At 36.9% G+C, this 24418-nt stretch overlaps 1 protein-coding gene across 1 annotated transcript in view; it reads right to left on the reverse strand.

The window, feature by feature from the left end:
- Positions 1-24418, reverse strand: part of MORC1 (MORC family CW-type zinc finger 1) — a 166717-nt gene that overhangs the window by 89899 nt on the left and 52400 nt on the right. Inside the window, exons 10-14 of the mRNA XM_038002617.2 lie at positions 18784-18863; positions 17875-17945; positions 15704-15768; positions 13267-13410; positions 10941-11095 (exon numbers count right to left, since the gene is read on the reverse strand). Coding sequence (XP_037858545.2) covers positions 10941-11095; positions 13267-13410; positions 15704-15768; positions 17875-17945; positions 18784-18863 — 515 coding nt within the window. The remainder of the gene's footprint in view (positions 1-10940; positions 11096-13266; positions 13411-15703; positions 15769-17874; positions 17946-18783; positions 18864-24418) is intronic.

Below are 24418 nucleotides of genomic sequence, written 5' to 3' on the forward strand. Positions count from 1 at the left end.
AAATATTTCTATCCACCTATGAAAAGAGCCATGCAGATAACCCCAAATTTATTAACTCCAAAATTATATATTATTTTAATATGCTCACAATAGGTTGATTAAAGAATTCAGTTTACTACTACAAAAGAGTAGATGGCTGAAAGCACACAGCTAATTTTCAAAATTATAAAAGAGTACATATCTTAAGACTTTTGTATGAAGAACCAATAAGCTCATTAAATTAATAGGATAATCTGGGATTAATGCACACAGAATTAAAGTCTCAATTTCTAGAATAAGTATCTGTGAGAAAAAAACTGAAAGGTTAATTTACTGCTGGCTATGTATGGAATATTTTATTCAGCAGATTCCTAATGTTTAAATTAATCTAATGAATTGTTCAGGAGCCTCTTTAAACCAAGCACCTGGGGGAAAAAAAAAAAGGGAAATACTTGTAATTCCAGCACTTTGGGAGGCCGAGGCTGGCGGATCACGAGGTCAGTAGATCGAGACCATCCTGTCTAACACGGTGAAACTCCATCTCTACTAAAAATACAAAAAATTAGCCGGACATGGTTGCGGGCACCTGTAGTCCCAGCTACTTGGGATGCTGAGGCAGGAGAATGGCGTGAACCCGGGAGGCGGAGCTTGCAGTGAACTGAGATCACGCCAGTGCACACCAGCCTGGGCGACAGAGCGAGACTCTGTCTAGGGAAACCCCAAAGAAAAGGGAAATGTTGCAATTGCTTACTAAAAATTTGTCAAAAACCAGTAACTACAAGAGCAGTTGACACATATTTTGCCTCTTAAAAATAAGAGAAATGTGTGGGGCGAGGTGGCTCATGCCTGTAATTCCAGCACTTTGGGAGGCTGAGGTGGGCGGACCATTCAAGGTCAGGAGTTCAAGACCAGCCTGACCAACATGGTGAAACTCCATCTCGACTAAAACACAAAAAATTAGCCAGGTGTGGTGGCGGGCATCTTTAATCCCAGCTACTTGGGAGGCTGAGGCAGGAGAATTGCTTGAACCCAGGAGGTGGAGATTGCAGTGAGCCGAGATCATGCCACTGCACTCAAGCCTAGGCGACAGAGTGAGATTCTGTCTTAAAAAAAAAAAAAGAGAGAGAGAGAAATACAACATCCTCTTAGATGTCAGTTTTGAATCTGTTCATAGAACGTACAATGACATCCAGGGAATCAATTAGCCTAGGAGAGATGTAATCAAATTCAATAGTAAAATACCACAGCAAAGCTTTGATGGTCTCCATCAAAATAAGGAGGCCTGAAACAGTTTATAAACTCAAAGCACCAGAAAAAAAATGGTATACCTGGAGAATGTTAAATCAGTTCCTGCTTTCAGGTGGTTCTGTATCTAAATAGATGACTATATTCCAAAGATCTCCTGAGACAGAAATTTCATACCTTTTCTCAGGGAACTGGTAAATCTCTTCCTCCTCTGTTGAATACCGTCCTGTTTGTCATTACCCTTCTCATTTAAAGCTAAGGTAAGAGCCAGGCATCAGACCCGTCCTAATCTGGTCCAAGGTGGGATCGCTTATCATCTTTGTTCTTAATGAAAGGTCTGGATTAGGGATGGCAAACTGGTTTCAATGGATAATGTCAACTCCACTCAGTTGGTAATGATGCCTGATACACTCTCGAGAAGAACCATTAGGCCAACTGCTGCTTATCAGGAAGAATTGCCATGATGACTTAGTGTGTGGTGCAAGGGTAATGAGAGAGCCCCAACATAATTGAGGCCTATTTGCTATCCCTGTTTGTTTTTCACTTCCCAAGGTGGTCTACTTGAAGTGAAAAAAAGCAAGGCAAGATATATTCAGTGGTGGTGAAGATGCTACCGTCCTTCTTCCCTTTCTCTTGGCTCTTGGGTATGGTGGCGTGTGGTTGTGCTAGTCTCATGTTATGAGTCCAGTCAGTGGCAAAAGTTATGTGGCAGCTGCTATCAGAACACTTTCACTTCTCTACTCTACTGTAAGCACAGTACACTCCCCTGCAAAATTCCAGTAGTCTGCAGCTGGTCCAATTCACTCCAAATGTCAAATTCCTCATTTAACAAGGCCAAGCAGCATCATTTTCTCTAGTTCCGTATCACTGGTTACCCACCTTCTCAAGTGTGAGGATCTCCACATTCTGCAAGAAACTTTTAGAACCCACACCCTCAACCTAAGAAAATATATGACAAAAAATAAACAAATTATGAATTTGTTTATATTTTATATTTTACTACCCACAACTACATCTCTATACATTTGAAAATCTATAGCATCTAGATGTATGAGGCATAACACCATCTTAGACAATTACTGGTAGACTTAGGAATTCGTGGACTCCGTGGTATACTCTGAGATCCCCGAGGGCATTTTGGCTCCCGATTGGGAACCACATGATTCTGTGCATGGAGACTAGAAGGCAGACGGCTAGAGGCCTCATTATGGCAAATCTTAAAAAACAACACTGGGAAAAATTATGTTTCTTCTGGTTCTTTCTTCAGGAAGAAATAAATTTGACCTTCTTTTTTTAGGTTATATTTTTACTTAGTCATTGTCACTGCTCTCCTTTGGATACATTTCAGTTTCCCTCTAAAATGTGGAAATCAAAGCTAGACATAAAAATCAAATCTAAAGTGTATTCCTAAGGAATTCTGTGTTATCACGGGCAATTGCCTAGTCAGCTTTGTATGTCTCCCCAGTACCTGAGTTAGACTACCTTTCTACCAGAACTCTACTTACTCAAGATGTACGTGAAGCTTACTGACTAACCTAATGTTCCTAAAAGCCTAAAGATCCATATTTGATTTTTATTAATACAATGTAAGCTTAATTCTGGCTACATTATTTCATTTTTCATGGATTAAAGGAATATTTTAAAATAAACTTTATTGTGTGTATTTAAAGTATACAACACGTGTTATAGGATACATACAGATAGTAAAAGGGTTACTACAGTGAAATAGGTTAATATATCCATCTCACATAGCTACCCATTTTTCTTGTTTTTGTGGCAAGAGCAGCTAAAACCCACTCACTTAGTGTAAGTCCCATATACAGTACTTTTTTTTACTTCAAAGATGCATTGCGAGCTGCTTTATTAGAGTGAAATGAACCATTTAGCAAACTGTGAACTTCGTAAGCAAGTGTTTAAAACATGATTTTCAAAGACATTCCTTACCATTGTGTTTAAAGCCATAATGTAAAGGGTTTACATGTGCACGTTTAAAAGATGAATCTCAGCATGTTACTTCAAAGATGGATTGTGAGCTGCTTTATTACAGGGAAGTGAACCGTTTACCAAACCATAAACTCCCATATACAGTACAACTGTATTACCTACAGTCCTCATATTGTACATTCAGTTTCTGACTGCAGTTTTAAATTCAGAGTCATTCAATATAACTTACTCTTCTTAAGCAGGCTGATGAGGAGAGTTTTGAGGTCTTCTTTTAGGTATGGCAGGGAAAATCAAACTATAAGAATCAAATTTCATTGAATTCCAGAAAGAATAAGGGTCTTAGACTTTTTAGTATTTTATTTGCAATATGGGTGAGATCCTTGGAGATATTTTAGCAAAAAACTTCATTGTAGCTGTAAAAAATGTCATTATCATGATAATACAGGTACAGTCAGAAAGAAAAGGAAGCATAAGTGCTGTCAATGGTAATAATTTCAATTACCAGCTGAAAGCAATGTAAATGAATTAAATCTAAGAATGTGGTTTTTTTTCCCAACAGTCAATTTGATGAACCCTTGAACCACCTTTTTATTTGCTGGGAGCAGACATGAAGTAATGATTTTAAACAGAGTATATATTTATGTCATGTATATCAATTAGGCAAAATGTCTATATCATATTTTAATCTTTTAATTGTCTCTTATTCTTTTCACATCAAGCTTTTATCCAAAGCAATTTTTTAGCAGTATAGAGTTCAGTTGCTTCTGTTAAACAGTAAAAATACCAACATGGGTAACCAAGTAGTAGATGAAAGTTTTTCCTTATAGAAGTATTAGAGCTGATGAAGAAAATATAATATAATTAGAATATAATTTTTTGAACTCCTAAGGAATCTGAGCATTGATCACTAATTGCTAATATCATTAAAAGAGAGACAATCAGCCTCCCAGTGGAAGAACACACTACTACCTATGAAACATCTTGACAAAAAAGACACATCTGAATGGGCAAGCTGCTAGTCTACCAATTTAAATAAAAATGAACAGAATGGAAGAACCTTTTGAACTACTCCTAGTAATGTAGTGAGCAAAATCTAGACTGTGTGATAACTATAAGACCACCAATCTGGTTTTCTTACAAATAAACTTAAGGAAGAACAGAAAGGAGGGGAGTGGAAGAGGGAGAGAGTGTGAGAGAGTGATAGAGAAAGGATCTTGCAGTTTATGACAGGAGATAATTAGAAATATGAACAACAGACTGGATATTTTATTATATTAAGAAGGTAGTAACTTTTAGGTAATGATATTTGTACTGTGATTTTTAAACAGTACTTACTTTTAGAATAAATGCTAAAATACTTATGGATGTAATTATACAGGGTCTGGGACTGCCTTCATAATCCAGTTGTCAGGGAATAGTTGGGCTACAGATGAAACCAGTTCACCTACAAGGTGATCACTGAGGCTGGTTGATGGGTTTAAAGAGTTTCATTATAACATTCTCTTTAATTCTAATTTTGAAATCTCCCATATGTATTAGTTTGCTAGGTCTGCCATGACAAAATACCACAGACTGGGTGGCTTATACAACAGAAGTTTATTTAGTTTCTCACTATTCTGGAGGCCGGAAGTCCAAGATCAAGGTATTGGCAGGCTTGGTTTCTTCTGAGGCTTCCCTACTTTGCTTACAGATGGTCACCTTCTCCCTGTGTCCTCACACATTTTTTGATTTGTGTGCACCTATCCCTGGTATGTCCCTTTGTGTTTCAATTTCCTCTTCTTATGAGGACACTAGTCAGACTGCATTAGGGCCCACCCTAACAACTCTATTTTAGCTTAACCATTTCTTTAAAGGCCCTATCTCCAAATACAGCCTGAGCTACTGCGAGCTAGGGCTTCAACTTATGAATTTGAAAGGAATACAATTCAGCCCCTAATACCATAATAAATTTAAAAATAACATAAAATATGTTGATAATATTTTTAAATAAAACAGGATGCATACATAAAATCTTTAACTTCAAAAACTGAATTAAAAAGATATGAACTGTTTCTGAGACTACATCTTCAAATAAACTTGTCTCATATTCTCACCTTTTAATATTTGCCTCCTCACTCGATGTGTATCCTTAGCAAAGTTGTTATATTCATTTTCCTGATAGTCCCTTTCTGAGATCTTAGAGACTAAATTGCATCATATGGAAAACAAAATTCTGTGGTGAGCAACTAGCTATATCCAGGCACTACAGCATTGTCTACGTTTTAAAGAAAATATTCATGTAACAAATATTATTTCTCACTTTCAAAATTATGCACAAACTGGGGAATTGACAAGGGTTATGCGATAGCACAATCAGGAAAACATGTCCCAAGGCACCCACTTTTATCTCCGTGGAGATCACTGGTAGAGGGTCAGGGTGTCTGATTTTCCTGTCCTATGCAACTGGGTTTACGTGAAGTCATACAGAAAATACTAGCCAGACTTTACATAAATCTGGGAATATAACACATTAGTTAGAAGTTAGCATTAGATTCCCAAAAAAAAGGTCATTACAACCTGAGAGAATGAGGCCTAATAAGGTGACAAACTTTACTAGGGATAAACGTATGATTTTACACTAGGGCTCAAAACCACTTACTGGAAAAAATAAGAAAAGAGAGGTATGGCTTTACAAGAACACATATTAATATTCTTGTTAAAAACTTTAACTGGTAATGAGGACACTGAGGGTCAATAATGTGTTTACTGATAGTTCACATATTATTAGGTGTACCAGTAAGATTCCAACAACTCAAAAGAAAGATGAGGATCCCATTTCAGTCAAGGCTGCTCAGGTTTCATCTGGCATATTTTGTTTCTAGGTAATACACTTTAAAATATAATGCTAGGATGGTAAATATATTTAATACCATGTCAAATGAAGAATAATTGCTATTCTTGAACTTGGAAACATTAGTCAAGATTAAACAAAGACTGAAGACAGACATAATCTTGTCTTCAAATACTTGGGGGCCTGCCATTTAGAAAAGCTTTAGGCCTCCCTTCCTTGGCCCCAAACAGGAAGAACTCAGTAAACCCAGCTAACCCCTCCCTATCCCTTAGGAAATATCACTTCCTCGGGGAGGCCTTCCCTGGCCTACAGACTGTGGGCTCCTGGCCACTGGCTTCTGCAGTTTTCATTCTTCTCTGTTGGGCACTAATCCTATTTCTAATTGTCAAATCGTGTTAGCCTGTGTCTTAGTAAATTCGGTTGCTTATAACAAAATACTATAGACTAAGTGGCTTATAAATAACACGCTTATTTCTCAGTTCTGGAGACTGGGAAGTCCGAGATCAAGGCACTGCCAGATTCTGAGTCTGGTGAGGGCTTGCTTCCTGGTGCTTAGATGGCTGTCTCTCACTTGAACATCGCATGGAGAAGGGGATGAAGGGTCTCTCTTGGACCTCCTTTATAAATACACTAATGCCAGTCATGAAGGCTCTGCCCTCATGACCTCATCACCCTGCTAAAGTCCCAGTTGCTAATACCATCATCCTGGGGGTCAGATTTTCAACATTTGAATTTGTAGGGGAGACACAAACATTCAGACCATAGCACCTCCCTAGACTGTAAGTTCTCAGAGAAGACAGACCATGTCTGATTTGCTGGTCCTAGAACACTAGTGCCTAGCATAGTAAAATGAAAGAACCCATGAGACATGGATTTGGATTTAATATGAAGATGTATGTATTTTTTAATAGTGTTGTGCAAATTCATGGGCTGCCTCAAGAGGGAGCAGTTTTCCTTTCACAGGTGGCCCGCATTCAGGCTTAAAATGGCAGCGAGAGTGAGGGGATTAAAAGTGACTGGGCTAAATGAATTTTACCCTTTTGCCAACTGAAGAACTATGATTTGAATTCTTCTGCAAAACATCAGCTCAATTCTGATCCATTTTGGAAAAGTTTAGTAATACATTTTTCATAATTGCTCCTGTTCAAACCCAAATTTCATTTAATGTTTCTCCCCACTTTTTATTTCTCCTTCTCTCCCTACTCCCCAAAGCTGATGATTAATATTTCCATTTTATTATAAGGATGTATAAAGCTTCAGAAAACATAGTGGCAGACAGTGAGGTGAGGTCAGACTTAGAAACGAGGAAAATATTTCTGAGATTCTTAGCATCAGCTGAGGTGAAAGTAAATATAGATTTGATAAACGACCCAAAGTCATTACCTCTCCACTTCTCTTTTTGCCGATTCGATTTTTACAAGGACCCAGTTTTCCCTAAAAACACATCAGACTTTCAGCAAATATAAAGACTGCATCTTTTACTCACAAGGCAAAAACAACAACAACAACAAAAAAAACTACCTAAATACTTTTCATTAAAATATATGCCCTATAATACTGGTTTTCAGATAGTCAAATATTACATAACTTTGGTTATTCCTGTGGGAGTTAATAAGCAAAGACCTTGAAGGTCAATCTCCTTACAAATTACTGAAACTACCAATTCTGACCTTGATTACTTGATTTAGTTTGATAATGAAGTTTGAGGATGAAGTGAAACATATGAACAAATACACATGTCTGCTATCCTTCCTCTAGTCTCTATCTTCCTTTTAGAGAAACATCTTTTGTGACAGTATCCTCTAGCCCTCTATCAATTCATAGATAATTATGGACTTGTGAAAACAATATGTTATCAACCAATAATAATAAAAATACAAATATATTTATTTTAAACCCCACTACATCTGTTGAAAAGGTTAAGAAACAGGTAGATAGAAGCAATTAGGTAGAAGATTGAGGAAACAATTAGATAAGGACAGGGAATTAGGTAAGCAGTGGGGGCTAGTAAATGATACCCTGTACCTGGGAGTACAACTGTTGGGAGGGAACCCACATACCAAGCAAAGGGGCTTCAAGAGAGCTCCACCCACAAAGAGGACTGAGTATGACTCTCCCGAGTGTGACATAGATGGAAATAACTTTTACGACCTTTAAATCTAATGCCTACCTCTTTCTGAAGACTTAATTCCTTCTTCTAAGGATGAAGACAAGGAAGGGATTACAGCGAAGACAAGAGGAGTATGGGGAGGTTCATGATTTTCAAATGCTTAATGTTTTCCTTTTGTACCATGTCATACTAGCAGTTAAAGACCAGAGAGTAGATGTTTGACTTAAACCTCACTATGTTTATGTTGATATTGATACCTTTACACGTTTTCTACAGCTTTAAGCAAACCCTGCCAAACAATGTAATCATTCTCATGTTTAGCATAACTTCAGACATGTCTCTGAAAAACAAAAAAATACACGTGAAAAAAGATATGCCTATCGCAGGAAAAATTACATAGGTATACTCTTCAGAGCAGTGCTTCTCAAATTTGATTGTGAATATAAATCACCGGGAGATCTCATAAAAATGCAGATTTTAATTCAGTGGGTCTCAGGTGGGACCTGGGATTCTGCATTTCTAACAAACTCCAGGTGATGTTGATAATAATGGTGCACAGAACACACTCTGAGTATGTTTTAGACCATGACATGAAAACCCAGATTCGGCAGGAAATCTGTCCCCTCAATCTCATTCCCCCTTTCATAATTTTCCACTGAGTTCCTACACTTTTCCCTGTTTTGCTGGTGAGAAAGCTTTAGGTACAGCTGGATGGATACAAATGAAAAGAAAATGTTCTAAAATTACAACTTCAAGTGAAGATTTTAAGTTGACTGAAGGGTACAGACATATTTTTAATGTACATGAATTATACATACTTCATCCAAATCAATGAATACATGATATCCTATTTCTTGACATAAATGGAGCCCTATGTCTGCATAACTTAAAAGTAAGTTTATTTACAGACAACCTATAGAATGGGAGAAAATATTCACAAACCATTCCTCTGACAAAGGGCTAGTCCCCAGAATCGATAAGGAACTTAAAGAAATTAGCAGGCAAAAGACAATCCCATGAAAAAGTGAGCAAAGAACACAAATACTTCTCAGAAGAAGACATACATGCAGCTAACAAACATGAAAAAAAACGGTCCACATCACAAATCACCAGAGAAATGCAAATCAAAACCACAATGAGATACCATCTCATACCTGTAAAAATGGATTTTGTTAAAAAGTGTAAAAAAAAAAAAAAAAAAAATGTTGGCCACGCTATGGAGAGACAGGGACACTTACACACTGTTCATGGGAATGTAAATTCGTCTAGCCACTATGGAAAGCAGTTTGGAGATTTCTTTAAAAACTAAGATTTCAACTATCATTCAACCCAGCAATCCTACTACTGGGTATATACTCAAAGGAAAATCAGTTGTTCTACCAAAAGGACACACGCATCCACACGTATGTTCATTATAGTGTTATTTCCAATAGCAAAGACACAGAATCAACCCAGGTGTCCATCAACAGTGGACTGGATAAAGAAAACGTAACACACGCATACCATGGAATACTACACAGCCATAAAAAAGAATGAAACTGTGTCCTCTGCAGCAACATGGATGCAGCTAGAGGCCATTATCCTAAGCAAACTAATGCAGACAAAGAAAACCAAATACCACGTGTTCTCACTTATAAGTGGGAGCTAAACACTGGGTAAACATGAACATAAAGATGGGAATAATAGACACTGAGGAATATAAAAGGGGAGAGAAAGGGTGACAAGGGCTGAAAAACTACCTATTGGGTACTATGCTCAATACCAGGGTGACAAGTTTAGTCATATCCCAAACCTCAGCATCACACAATATACCTCTGTAATGATCTTGCACACGTACACCTTGATTCTAAAATATATGTTGAAAAACAAAAAGTTTAATTAACGCACAGCACACCATCTCATTGTTCAGGTGTCTCTGGGGAGTGAGGTGATCTAAACAAATCACATTTTTCAGATAACTAAAGTTTATCTTTTTAAGTTTCCAGATCTATTTATTTTAGAAATTTTTATTTGAAATCTTCCTGGAATTAACATACTCAAGAATTTTTAACTATACAAAACAAAGTTTAACATATCTGCCTTGGTGTGGTGGCTCAGGCCTGTAATCCCAGCACTTTGGGAGGCTGAGGCAGGTGGATCACGAGGTCAGGAGTTCAAGACCAGCCTGGCCAAGATGGTGAAACCCCGTCTCTACTAAAAATACAAAAATTAGCCGGGCGAGGTGGCAGGTGCCTGTAATTCCAGCCACTTGGGAGGCTGAGGCAGAGAATTACTTGAACCAGGGAGGCAGAGATTGCAGTGAGCCGAGATTGCAACACTGCACTCCAGCCTGGGTGACAGAACAAGACTCCATCTCAGAGAGAGAGGAAAAAAAAAAAAAAAAAAAAAAAGTTTAACGTATCTACAGTTACCCAGGGCCAGTAGTTTTTACTCTATGGTATGACATAACATTATACGAGCTACTAAGGTCTGCATGGGACTATGTGCTCTCACACAGTGGAGTCCCAGAGCCCTGAGCAGGGTTTCTCAGTCTATTTGGAGCTATCTTGTGTTTCCTTCCTCCATGGTCAGCTGCCACCGCACTCTGTTCTCTGATTGCCATTCCCTTGCAATTTCTAATCTGCTACTTTGTTTTTCACGATAGTTTGGGAAAGATTCTGAAATGGGCTCCCTTCTCACTCCTTCTTTCTGACTCCTGTTTTTAAAGCAGGAGCTCCCTTTCAGAGTTTTCAGTTGCTGGTAATCTGAATTCAGATAATCATGTCAGCTTAAAGAAATCACAGAAAGTAATCCCTCTGTAAATATCTCCTACTATGACTATTGAATACTCACTGATGCCGGTGTCCTTACAGTACTGGACCAAGTACTGTCCCATGACTTTTAGTAGATGATTATACTCTTGGACATTGAGAAATTCCTGTTTATTATGGGATGGTTCCATGACCTCCAAGGGTATATTAACAATTCCAACCACGCCTGCGCCAAGTCTGAGAAAATATATGCATATTTAAATTTTTAAAATTTGGCTAAAGAAAAAAATCAAATATATTATGGTCATTTGAAATCATTTCTTTTTTCCAAAAATAAATTGATTCTGTTGGTCTGGACCATGTCAAAGTTTAACAAGTTATCTAATGACGTTATCATAAATCTGTGGGGATCCCAACATGTTTGGTACCATAATGAAAAAATCACTTTAGCACAATGTTACTGAGTTAATATGACTCGTTTTACAAACCTATCACCTTACATGGAGAGTGAGGGTGGCTGGGAAGGCAAGGCTTTTTGACATTAAAAACCATGGTGCCTTACTGCAATAAACTGGCATAATCTTCTAAATGACAATAGCCAGAGAACCACTTTCTTTCTCTGCATTTCATCTATCAGATTGGATTTCTCCTCTTCATTGCAAAGGTCCTTGGGGTGCTCAGTGAATTCCATGAAGGAATCAGAGCTGGCTTATCCCAGAGGGTATGAGTATCTCACTGTAAATCTGCTTGGTGACAAAACCTGCTTTGGGAAAGAGTATACAATTGTCTAAGCCTTTAGGGCTCCCCACTGCCTTTTGTATGGCACGTGTGTCAAAGCCTCACAATTTGGGGTCCCTGCCTATCGTGTTTTGCTACCACTTCACTCTTCCACCTTGCTTTCCTTTCACTATTCATTTGCTAAGTCTAAATTTGGGCTTCATTCTTCTAGAAGGCCTAAATTGACTTCCCCAGTTTGCTTTACTGCCCCTCCTAAATGCTCTTTTTGCACTGGATGCTCACGTCTAACATAATATTCATTCATTCATTCAAGCTCAGCACCTAGTCCTGTTCCAGGAACTAAGAATATGGTGAGAACCAGAAGTATAGGTTCCCCCGGCTTTGAAGTTTCTCTTTTACAGAAGGGTGGCAGGCATGAAGTTAATAAACAGATAAGTATACAAGATCATTTCAGATGGTGATAAGTGGGGTGAGTAACGTAACACAGGTGCTGTGATATGTGAAGAGTGACAGGTGGGGGGAAGGGAAGGGACCAGTTTTAATTAGACAGTCAAGGAAGACCTTCCTGTGGAAAATACTTCAGGCCCATGGCTGAATGGCATGTTAGAGCCCGCAGTAAGAACATCTGAAGACAGAAGGTTCAAGGCCGAGGAATGGCATGTCCCAAGGTCTCAATGTAGAAATGAGCTTAGGAGGTCTGAGGAACAGGAAATGCAGAGAGGGTAGGGTATTAGTAGGGGGTGAGGTCCCACAGCCAGTCAGAGGCCAGATAACTGGAAGCCCACGGCAAGCAGTTCTATTCTGAGTGCACTGGGATTTAAGCAAGAAATCCAACGAATCTAGGTTTTATAAGATAATTCTTGTCATTTTCACACAATATAAAAATATGCATTTATATGCTTGTCCCTTTCACTGGATTATACATTCCTTAGCAAAAGGGCCATTTATCAGCAGAGCTTAGTATAGTGCCTGGCATACAACGCTGCACTATAGGTGCTTATTAAACAAACAATGAATGAATTGCTAATTCCTCGAGAGTGAAGAAGCAAGATAGTAAATGCTCCCGACCCATTCTACTGGACTTGATTATCTTGTCTGATCCTGTCCTTTTCTGTGTGTCTCTTCAGGACTCTACATCATTGATGAAAGCAGTTTGAGAAGTTTCAGACCATTGGGAAAGCATGAGAATGTATTACTCTAAAATCCAAATAGGCTAGAGAGTTTCAGTAACATATGATCATACAGGTAACTGGCATGAACTCATATATGTAGGGGCTGCACAAAATGTTAACAGGGTTGCTTTACAAGACTATGGATTTTTCTTTTCTTTCTCTTCTAAAATGTATTCAATATGCTTGTATTATTTTTAAATTGGTAAAGCATTAAAAATTTAAGCCAAAGAGATGGCACAAGGAATGGCCCTACATCAAGCTGCTCAAACAATGCATTGAAAAAAATTTCCCAAAGTGTGATTTTTCCTTAGAGCATGCATGCAGATTCACCGATATTATAAATGAGACAGATTAATGCCCGCATATCGACAGGAAGGGTGAACAGAGACTATGACACTTGCTCCCACTGTGATTAGTCACTCATCTCACTCCACAGACAGCGTCTTACTGTAACCTCCCTCTCTCTGCTTGTACCTCTGAAAGCAAAAATATACTTACAAGGACTTCAGTTTCAACTGTGAGCCCACTTTTTCATGCATTTTGATCAAACGGTTATTACTGTAAATGAACATTCCAGCTTGGCTTCGGTTTTCCACGTTCACTCCATAGAACAGGGAGAGTGTTCTGGCTTTCTTTAATTCTCTAGAGTTAGATTTAGAAAGTTTAAAAAGTTGTTTATTAAATAAACATATATAGTTTATGAAACAGCTAATAATTAAACTAGAAGGTTAACGTCAAAGGCATATATCCAAATATTTTGCAAAATCTGGTAGGCACACTCAGATGTCTCTGTATAGCCAAGTATTCTGCATAAACATGATGCCAGTAACTATGCCAGTCAAACAAAAGCATTCACTGATTTAAAAACACGTCTGCCAATTTAAATCGACAAGAACTAGAAAATGCTAAAAGAGTTGTGAAATATTAACTGGGAAATATTAACTGGTCTTATAGGTACATTGCAGCATTTTTTACAAAATGATGACTTGGCTATTTTAGGTATTTCTAACAGTAGGTGTGATTTCTAAATTTCAGCATCTTCTCAAGTCTCCAGATATCCCACATAGACTGGAATGCGCCAAAAGATATTCTCTGGCTTCCTCTTAACCTTTTCCAAAATACAAGGTAAATAAGTTATTATCATAAAGCAAGTTTACAACAGCAACAGATATGAGCTCCTGTTTTTCTGACTGAACTTCTATATTATGTTTTGTGTGAGTTTTCTATTAAAAGCATAAAATAGAAATTGAGAAATACCACAATGTGATAAAAACAGTTATGGTAAGGAGTTGTGATATAAATATCTGTAATATCAGAGGCTGCTAGAAGCTACGAAAATGCCTGGATGTGAGAGGCAGACTTGGTTTCAGATACAAGCCTATCTTTGTAATAACTATGGTTGTGCCTCTTAAACTTTCTGTCTCATTTGAAAAATGGGACTAATACCTGCCTAGCCACTTGTGATGTTATAAGAACTAAAAGAAATAATGTTAAATATAAGCCTGGAACAGATTAAGTACATAACAATCGTTATTTTCTTTACCCAATCAAAGATGACAACAAAAATAATTCTCCTGCACTTACCCTGTAGCTCCCCTCTCTCCAAAAACTTGGTCTTTTGTTTTATGACCATGTGCTATTACATTTGACATAATATACTTACTGGACTAATTAAATGCATCTACCATTAAAGAACAATTATAAAGTTCTATCAGTCCTTCCATGTGGATATTATATATACAGAACATAAGATATGAGTTAATATACTATATATTTATTAAACACATGTATATCTAAGGTTAAACATATAGGAATCAAACTTTTTCTCAAAAATCACTACTCAGTAATGAGATTCCAACTACTCAACAAAAGTACTGACTGTATAAGGGATACCTAAATAGGGTATTACAGTATATGACATAGTCACTCTATAATATTAAATGATATACTGATATTCTTCAATTAAAAAACCCAGCATTTGACCATTAAAACAAGTTCATGGCAACTGGCATTATTATTAATAAAGTGTTGATTGGTCAGTTTTCAAACATTTCACTGTATGAACTGTCTCATACAGTGAACTTGTTTCAAGAAGGTTTTTATTTCTAAAGCCTTAGGGCTTCATTTTTAAATTACAATTTCTATGACATTTATTTAAATTTTTCTGGTAAATGCATAAGTAACATTTCACATTTATTTATTTTGATAAATGCAAAAGTGACATTTAAAATTTAGGTTTTGAGGAAAGTTATGGTTGGATGTCAGTGCATGGTTCACGAAAAATAATGTTAAGAACTAATCATACTTCCCTTGAAAATAGTTTCACAAAGGTATCACAGCTTTCAAAGTCCGATCTTATGTGGGCAGCAGTGATTATTTTCAGTTTAACTTGTTTAGCATTTGAGTTGGACAGCAAGTTAATCTTACAAATGTAAATATCTGGTTTTGTTAACATATCCTTGCTATTTCTATTTTAGCGATATATAAGCAATACATTCACGTGAAACATTACTTCCTATCTTAAATTTTAAGCTACTAGACAAAGGGAAGAAACTGGAACCAATTCTCTAGAATTTAAATGGCAAATGACCCAGAGGCAAAGTGAGTTATCAGCTGATCCTCCGGGCAGTTCACTCCCTCATCCAGACATCGTCATCTAGCCCAAACAATTAAATGCTGAACTAATTTTTCACTTTTTTTAGAAGTCTTAACATTATGTAGACACACATGTGTATGTGTAAATATACACTTTATCAATGTTTTACATTGCTTATCTTGGTTTTGGGACCTTGACTATATTAGATTTCAGATTATAAGACGTCATAAGCTGAAAAAAAAATTGTCACAATAACCACTAAATCTACCTACTTAGAAACCAGAATTTGTTTTAACACAGTACAGAGGATTCCTGCAAACAGAAAACCTTATGTCTCACCTTTGTTTCTCTTTAAGATTCTTTTGCTTTGCTTCTACATCTTCCAAAGCTCTCTGTAATACATCCTGGAGGAGTGCATTGGTTAGGAGAGAACATTATGCCACTGAATTAACAAAAAGCAAGTTGATATTATCCTATTATTCAAATGTTTCAAGGGTAACAATAGCTCACATTACCTAATGCAATTCTACCATCGTAGATTCTCAATACTTGATAAATTATTCAGTTCCAACACCTTAGAAGATAAACCAAATCCTAACCCACTGTTCTCTTTTGTACATATTCAGATATCCTCTCTGCCTTTTAGAGAAAGAAACTTTATTCTCCATAATGGCACAAAGGCTTTGACAAAAACTACATGAAAACTTGGGTGAGTTATTTAGTGTACCCAGGCTCTGACTTTTGTTTGTGAGAACAATAAATGCTCAATTATGTGACCACTAAGTGTTTTTGCAGGAAAAAAAAAAATTGAGAAAATTGGTTAGTAGCCAGCAGAAAATATCTCCTTCATATCGAATTCTGGATACATCTAATATTTCTCAAACTTTCCCTTTATAGGATACCCCATGCCCAGTTATCTTTCTTATTAACACTTTTGATTTGATATTTCAACTCATTCACTACTCTAAATCTGGTACGCTCCCTCTAACCAAGCAGAAGAGGAATAATTCATGATTGTTGTTCTCAGGCATCAGAATAGCCTCTTAACATGCTTCATCCTCCTGAGGTGAAAGGTAGGTATCTCTTTTGATGTATGGTACACCACTGAATGAACACTGAATTTCCAGTAAAAGAAAGTGGAAAATGGTTGGCAAGTATATTCCATTTAAAATTCATCTGCCCAGAAGAATTTAAGAGGTCAAAAGTTCAGGTCATTCTGCTTTGCTCTCTTCTCTGCCTTAAAGAAACCGGACTGCATCAGATCAACAAAGCAAACTGGTCAAGGACTTCCCTACCCTGCCTGGCAGTGCCCTCAGAGCACAGAGCAGAGGCAGCGAGAAGAAACAGCAGGAGGCAAAAAGGAAGCAAGGTCCTGACCCATTAGTCTTTCTCTGGACTCTCACACATATAAAGCAAAGGGAAATGATTTCTTAAAAACAAAATTTTAAAAAGCTTAAACGATTAAAAATCAATAATCAATAACAATAAGATAGGTTTACCTTTAATTTAAAAAATGAAAAGAAAAAACTAAGAGAAATTGGGTCAAGCCATGGACAGAATTAGCTTTGGGGCATTAGCACGAACTACTCTTTGATGTCATCCCTTACCAAAGACCTTAGATATGAAAGATCTTTATCAGACACAGCATTGGTCCTGGAAAGTTAAATGGCAAAATCACTGAAAGGATTCATACATTCAGTCTGTAGAAGAGGATGAAGAGAAGGTGAAGTAAGGCATTTTACCTCCATATTCCTACTTATCCCTTTGCATGTAAGCAAATAAATATGTTGCTTAATGATTAACCATCGTTTAAAGCTTCACACCATATTTTTGGTAAGAGTTAGCAAACTTAAAATACATGTCTTGCAGCAATATTCTATTTCTCTTAGTTGCAATGCATTATAATTAATAACAATAGTTCTTTTTAACTTATCTTACTCAAGGGCATATTGTAAGAATTACAAAGAATGTTTATGAACTGTGTGGAGCAACTCATAATAAAAGAGCTTTGGAAGCTGGAAGCATTGTTATTAATATTCATAATTACAGTATATAATTCCTGGCACTAGCAAAAAGGATTGCTTATTAGACTTTGCCTTGCTTTCCCCATTTATTTAGGTCCACAGGGAGCTACAATTTGAATAGATATTTTCAAGGAGACTTGATAGGCTAGTTTTTTCTTCTGCTGGCTTTTCATTATTTTTTCCCTTTCTCCTGTTACTTTCCTTTCTATTTTAAAGAAATTGCTTGTGATGCTCTTCCCCATTTCAAATTCACCCCATGTTCTGTTCATCTTTTGTCTCTGCCTCAGCCTTGCCCCCACTTGCTGAGTTTCCTCTCCTTTCTCTGCACTCATCTATTCTATTGACCTGAGTTAAAATCAACTTAATCTTCTGAGCTTATCTGCGCTTAAAAGTTTAGGAAGTAGATGGTAAGAGACAACTACGCACAGGAAAACGCAAATGACACAATTTGCCATTTAATAAGACTACTCTCTTTACATGTTGTACCTTGGCAGAAGATAAAGAGGTTCTGTCACACTGGTTTACTTTGATTTGTGCTTCTTTCAATACGAATTCAGCTGGAAGTAGAAGCCGAATAGTTATCATACAGCACAATTATTTCAAGCAATTTTAAGTGAGTATTTTCCATACATATAGCATGACCAGTGAAAAATGGCATATAGACCATGATCTCAGAAAACCCTATGTTCCTCTTATAACTTTTACACATTTGAAATCTTCCTTCTATTGGGCTTTCATTTAGGTACGACAATTTATAGGACATAAATATACAAATATAAATTCAAAAGTCATAAATGAGTTTTTAGCTGACAGAAAATGCTTTAAAATCCACAAAATATAGATGTAGAGCTACTACTCACTCCCAGATACTGGGGAAGAGAGCTTTGTTCCTGCAGTAGGAGGAGTGGATATGTAGAACATCCTTCTGAAAGTGGATGCAGTGCAGGGATCTAAAATGACCTAACACAGTGCTATGACAAGCAGGGTTTCTTAGTTTATTTTATTTTTTAAAATAGAGACACAGTCTCACTATGTTGCCTAGGCTGGTCTTGAACTCTTGGCCTCAAGTGATTCTCCCACCATGTCCTCCCAAAGTGCTTGAATTATAGGTGTGAACCACCATGTCCAGACAGACAAACAAGGTTTCTAACAAATATCAATCTAGTTGGAAGTGTGTTCAGGATCATACTTATAATAATAAATAATATCATGAGTAAACAAACTCAGAGATGGAAAGAATGTATTCTGAAGTTCCACAGAGACAGAAACTACAATTAATTAATTGTAGTAGCTCCTACAATGCCTAGAGCAATGTATGTCTCAGAATCTAAGTGCACAATTAAGATTTGCTGAATGACTGAACAACAATGATGTAGGCTACAGGTAATCGCATACCAATCTTTACTGCTTCTTCTGCCTTTTTAACTTCATTTTTAAATGCTCCTTTAAAAGAAGATGTGACATAAAGATACTTTCTGAAAAGAAAGAAAAAAGAACATAATCAAGTCAGACTATCATTTTAAAGTACATAAGAGAATATTCTTTAGTAAGACTATATGCTCCAGAGATACATAATTATTAAGAAAGATTCATCGAGTGAGTTACATCCAGCTAGTAAATTAGCAAACTTTATACCTAAGCGAAATTCCTTGCCTTTCACTACTTAGAAATGTTGCTTTTGTAAGGAGACTTCATGAGAGCGATAAGAAAATCTGCCCACACAAATGTTCACTTAGACATCTAAAATAGGATAATTTTCTTTAAGAAATTTTATGAAGTTGTTCCCTTATCAAAGTTTATGGTTAATATGCATAGCCCTCTTACTCAGATTATCATCAACATCGGATAAACTACTTATCCTAGTCCCAAAACAATTATCTCTAACTGCGATGCTCAGAAACACACATTCATGTATCATTTTAAATTGCCAAAAGCACATTTTCTACTTTATTGATTGAGAAACCTGTTTTCAAGGTCCATTGTTTTAGTGATCGCAAAGATGCTCTAGAACAATAAAGGAAAAAACATATACACGTATATATCCATAAATTCAAAGAGAACAAAGCATAGGTGAGAAAAGCTCTACAGAACCTGAGGTTCTCTGAATACAGTTGGAAGTATGTGCATCTGTTACAGAAAATTCCCCAAACTGGGCTTTAAAACATTGGTTTAAATCATCATAGAGAGAAAAATTCTAGAATAATATTTGGTTTGAGAATGCTAGAAGCTCTGTAAACTCTAAATGTACATCAATAAGAAAACAGTTAAATAAATCATAGTGCTATGCAATATATTTAACAATGACAAAGTCTCCAAGATATAACTGTAAGAGAAAATAACAAGTTGTACATAATTTTATGTTTAAAAAAACCTGTATGTGCATGCATGCATGTGCACATATATATAACTGTGCAGAAAACAATCTGGAAAGATATTTATTAAACTTCTAACAGAGGTTCTCCTTTGGGGAACATTACAGATTGCTATAGCACAGAATGAATGACAAGTGGTAAAAAGGGCTTTTAGTTGTTTGATTTTTTCCCCCATATCTAATTCTGTATTGTATAAATTTTTATTAATTTTACTACTTTTATGAGGAAAATAGAACCCTTCTCCATCAAGAGAAGTAAAAATATGAAGAAACACTAAGTACCTTTCAACGCTTTGTGCTGAAGAAGTATGGAACATAATACAGCATTTTGGGTGACTGGTTTGATCAGAACAACTTGCAGAAATTTAAACTTTCATTGACTTTAATTTTCACACTTAAAACATTTGTTCAAAATACTCTGGCCAATATCAAATACAGTATTTTAAAATTTAAGCTGAAAAAAACAGACTTCAAGTAAAGAAAACTACAGTTCTGAACTTTTATTAATACAGAAAAAAATTAGCCCCCCGTTGTAAATCATAACTACATTGTAGTATTCAATCATAATTCTTTCTTTTAAGTTATAAGAGTTTACCTGGTTTAATCATATTGTGAAAATAATTCTAATCCTTAATTATTCTTTACAACATGTAATTAGGCAGGATCAATAATTTTCTGGTTCATATAATATTGATAGGTAGAGATGTGGATGTCCAATAGACCTCCCCAATTTAGTATGTCCACTATGATATGAAGAGAAGTCCATCCACCATTCCTCCTAACCTCTACATTTGTACTTCCCCTATCATTCCCAAGACTTTGTTCAGGATAAAAATTTAGAAGGCCTTCTGGACTCCTCAATTTCTCTCCACCCCATATCCAATTCATTGGCAAGACCTGTTGGCTCTATCTTCACAACACATCTGTAATCCAGACACTTTTCATCCCTTCCACCATTACTACCTGAGCTCAAGCTCATTTCTCTCCTAGAATACAGTAATAGTATCCATCCTACCTCAACTTCCCTCCTTTCTTCTTGTTCCATGAAATCAGTTCTCTACTCAACAGCTAGAATAATCTTTTAAAAACATAGATCAAGTAATGCCACTCCTCTGCTCAAGTTATTCCATTCTCAATACAGCCACCCCTTCGTGTCATGTTGCTTCAGGCCTTACCTGATCTGCCCAATCTACTTCAATCTGTTTTCTGTGTTCTAGCTAGACTAGCCTTTGATTGCTGTCTTTGCACTTACTGTCCCCTCCTTCTGGAACCATCTTCCCACAAAATTATTGCATAACTCACTGTGCTACCCACCATCCAAGATGTCTCCTGTGTTTTTTTCCCTCCTGGTATTAATGCCTATGTGTGGTGCCCCCACCGCAACACTAAATCTAGGCTGACCTGTGGCATGGCAAAAGTGATGGTCTGTCACTTTTGAAGATGGGTTCTAAAAGGCTGCAAATTCTACTTTGTTCTCTTGAATTGCTCACTCTGATAGAAGTCAACCATTACGTCATGAAAATACTCAGGTGGACCTATGCAATGGACCTTTGTTAAGAGGAACCAACTTGCCCCAAAAGACACACACACTCATATGTTTATTGCCACATTATTCACAATGGCAAAGACATGGAATCAATCTAGGTGCCTATCAATGTTGGACCCGATTTTTTAAAAAGTGGTACATATACACTATAGCATACTACACAGCCATAAAAAAAGAATAAAATCATGTCCTTTGTAGTGACATAAATGCAGTGGAGACCATAATCCTAAGTGAATTAACACAGAAACAGTAAAACAAGTACCTCATAATCTCATTGATAAGTGGGAGCTAAACACTGAGCACACATGGACATAAACATCGAACAACAGACACTGGGGAATACAAGACGGGGGAGGAGGGAGGCAGGGATGGGGGTACGGGTAGAAATCATCCCAATTGGGTACCATGCTCATTAGCTGGGTGACAGGATCCATACCCCAAACCTCAGCATCACACAATATACTCATGTAATAAACCTGCACACGCACCTCCTGTATCTAAGATAAAAGTTGAAATTTAAAAAAAAAGAATTACTTGATATTTTATCATCCATTTTAATTTACATGTTGTCTTTCCTCCCCCACTAGAATGTAAGCTCCATGAGGGCAGGAATTTTTTCTTTTTTTCTTTTTTTTTCTGAGACAGAGTTTCACTCAGTCGTCCAGTCTGAAGTGCAGTGGTGTGATCTCAGCTCACTGCAACTTCTGCCTCCTGGATTCAAGCGATTCTCCTGCCTCAGCCTCCAGAGTAGCTGGGATTACAGGTGCAAGCCACCATGCCCAGCTAAATTTTTGTATTTTTAGCAGAGATGGGATTTCACCTTCTTGGCCAGGCTGGTCTCAAACTCCTGACCTCAGGTGATCCACCTGCCTCGGCTTCCCAACGTGCTGGGACTACAGGCATGAGCCACCATGCCCAGCCCAGGAATTTTCTCTTTTTGCTTTTGTAAAATGTCCAATGCCTACAAGAGAGCCTTGCACATAGTGGTCATTCCATTCACTTGCTCTTATGCATCTGTATAATAACAACTACTATTGGTTTACAAACATTTCAGAAACCTTACTGTTTTTATGTTTAACATAAAACACTGTTTTATTTTAGTCCTCATAATAACCTCAGTGGCAGAGGAATTCCCAATTCACAGTGGAGAAGAGTAAGACTCAAGTAATTGCCAAAGGTCCACAACTAGTAAATGACAAAACCTAAATTCCTATCCAGGTTTGGCTAATCCAAATTTTGCTTCCAACTATCATACTATAATAAAAGATTAATTCAGTACTGTAAAAATTCAAAAATGGACACATAACATGCATGGTATACAAAAGAATCACTGTTCAAAAATTACTAGTCTGATGGGTGGGTGGGGTGTTAAGGGTATGGAAAGCATCCCTAAATACTGAATTCTGTTTCGGAAGCATAGTGTTGCAGAGTATTCAACAACAGAACATAGCGTTAACGTCCCTGAATAGCTTAAAAAGGACCATGAGGTTCCTCTGAATGCAGGGTAACACCCACCCCAACTCATCTGGGCTCCTTTCAGCATCATGGGTCTATGGTTAAGCAATGTTAATGAAGAATGTTTGTTGCCTAAGATCAAGTAACACAACCATATAATAATTTGCCTTTATTATATAAACAATATTTAAGACTCCAAGAATTATAGACTTATAAAATGTTTAAGAGACCTGAGAAATCACCTAGAAATTTTTTCCAAAGTAATAATTTCTTCCATGATCTAGACTCCTCCAGAGACAAATTTGCACTCATCTTGGGTGGGAGTCTGTTCCATTGCAATATACTCGAATGGGAAGCAGCCATCACTTGATATAAGTAATTTAGGTAGATTACACTCAATTTACTAAAATTCCCTCAGAAAATAGAGACAAATCCACATTTTCCATGGGTTTAAACTGTTTCACTGAGAGAAATTTAATTTGAAAAGATTGGCTATATTGATTGATCCAGGAGACACTTGGCGCTCCCCAGAAGAATAAGACTGATGAAAAGGAAACATTGCTTTGATATTTATTAGGAAATGAATGAACTGATTTATAGGGAAAGTCTCAGGATTGGAATATTTTATTTTCAAAAGATGATGGGCAGTATAATTAGAAATCAAAAGTAAAGCTTTTGCAAAATTCATTGGTGTGTGCTCAGGGAGTATGATGCAGAGACCTGTAATTTCAGTATTAATATCTTTAGGAGTGATTGCAAGTGCCCTCTCAGGACAGCTACTGCATTTTCATGCAAATAAGACAAGATGACAAATGTAGACATATTATAAAGAGTTAATGTGGTACAGGAGAAGCAGCATTGAATTTGGCTTGGTAAAGAATTTACAGCCAGAAGGTTTGAGTTCTTCTCAGAAGGTTTGAGTTCTTCTCTAACATTTCCTTATCTCTAAAATGATGATGATAACCTCACACACAGTCTTACTGCAGAAATCAAATGAAATAGTTCAGGTAAAAAGGCACATATATAGGCAGTGTACACAAATTAAATGTTTCTCCCAATAGATATCAAGGTCCTCAAAACAAGAATTAATTTTATCTTTTTTCTATTTTTCCATAAGTTATTGGGGTACAGGTGGTGGTTGGTTACATGAGGAAGTTCTTTAGTGGTAATTTGTGAGATTCGGGTGCATCCATCACTCAAGCGGTATACACTGCACAATATGTTGTCTTTTATTCCTTGGCCCCTCCCACTCTTCTCCCCAACAAGTCCCCATAGTCCACTGTATCATTCTTATGCCTTTGCGTCCTCATAGCTTAGCTCCCACATATCAGTGAGAACATACTGATATCTGATTTTCCATTCCTGAGTTATTTCACTTAGAATAATAGTCTCCACTCTCATCCAGGTCATTGCAAATGCTGTTAATTCATTCCTTTTTATTGCCGAGTAGTATTCCATTGTATACATATACCACAGTTTCTTTATCCACTTGTTGACTGATGGACATTTGGGTTGGTTCCACGATTTTGCCATCGTGAACTGTGGTGCTATAAACATGCATGTGCAAGTATGTTTTTCAAATAGCTTCTTTTCCTCTAATCTCAGACTCACAGAAAAATCTGATAAATGTTTGGCGTGTAAATGAAAGACTACCCAGA

The sequence above is a fragment of the Chlorocebus sabaeus genome, chromosome 22, assembly GCF_047675955.1.
Source record: "Chlorocebus sabaeus isolate Y175 chromosome 22, mChlSab1.0.hap1, whole genome shotgun sequence".
NCBI classification, from domain to species: Eukaryota; Metazoa; Chordata; class Mammalia; order Primates; family Cercopithecidae; genus Chlorocebus; species Chlorocebus sabaeus.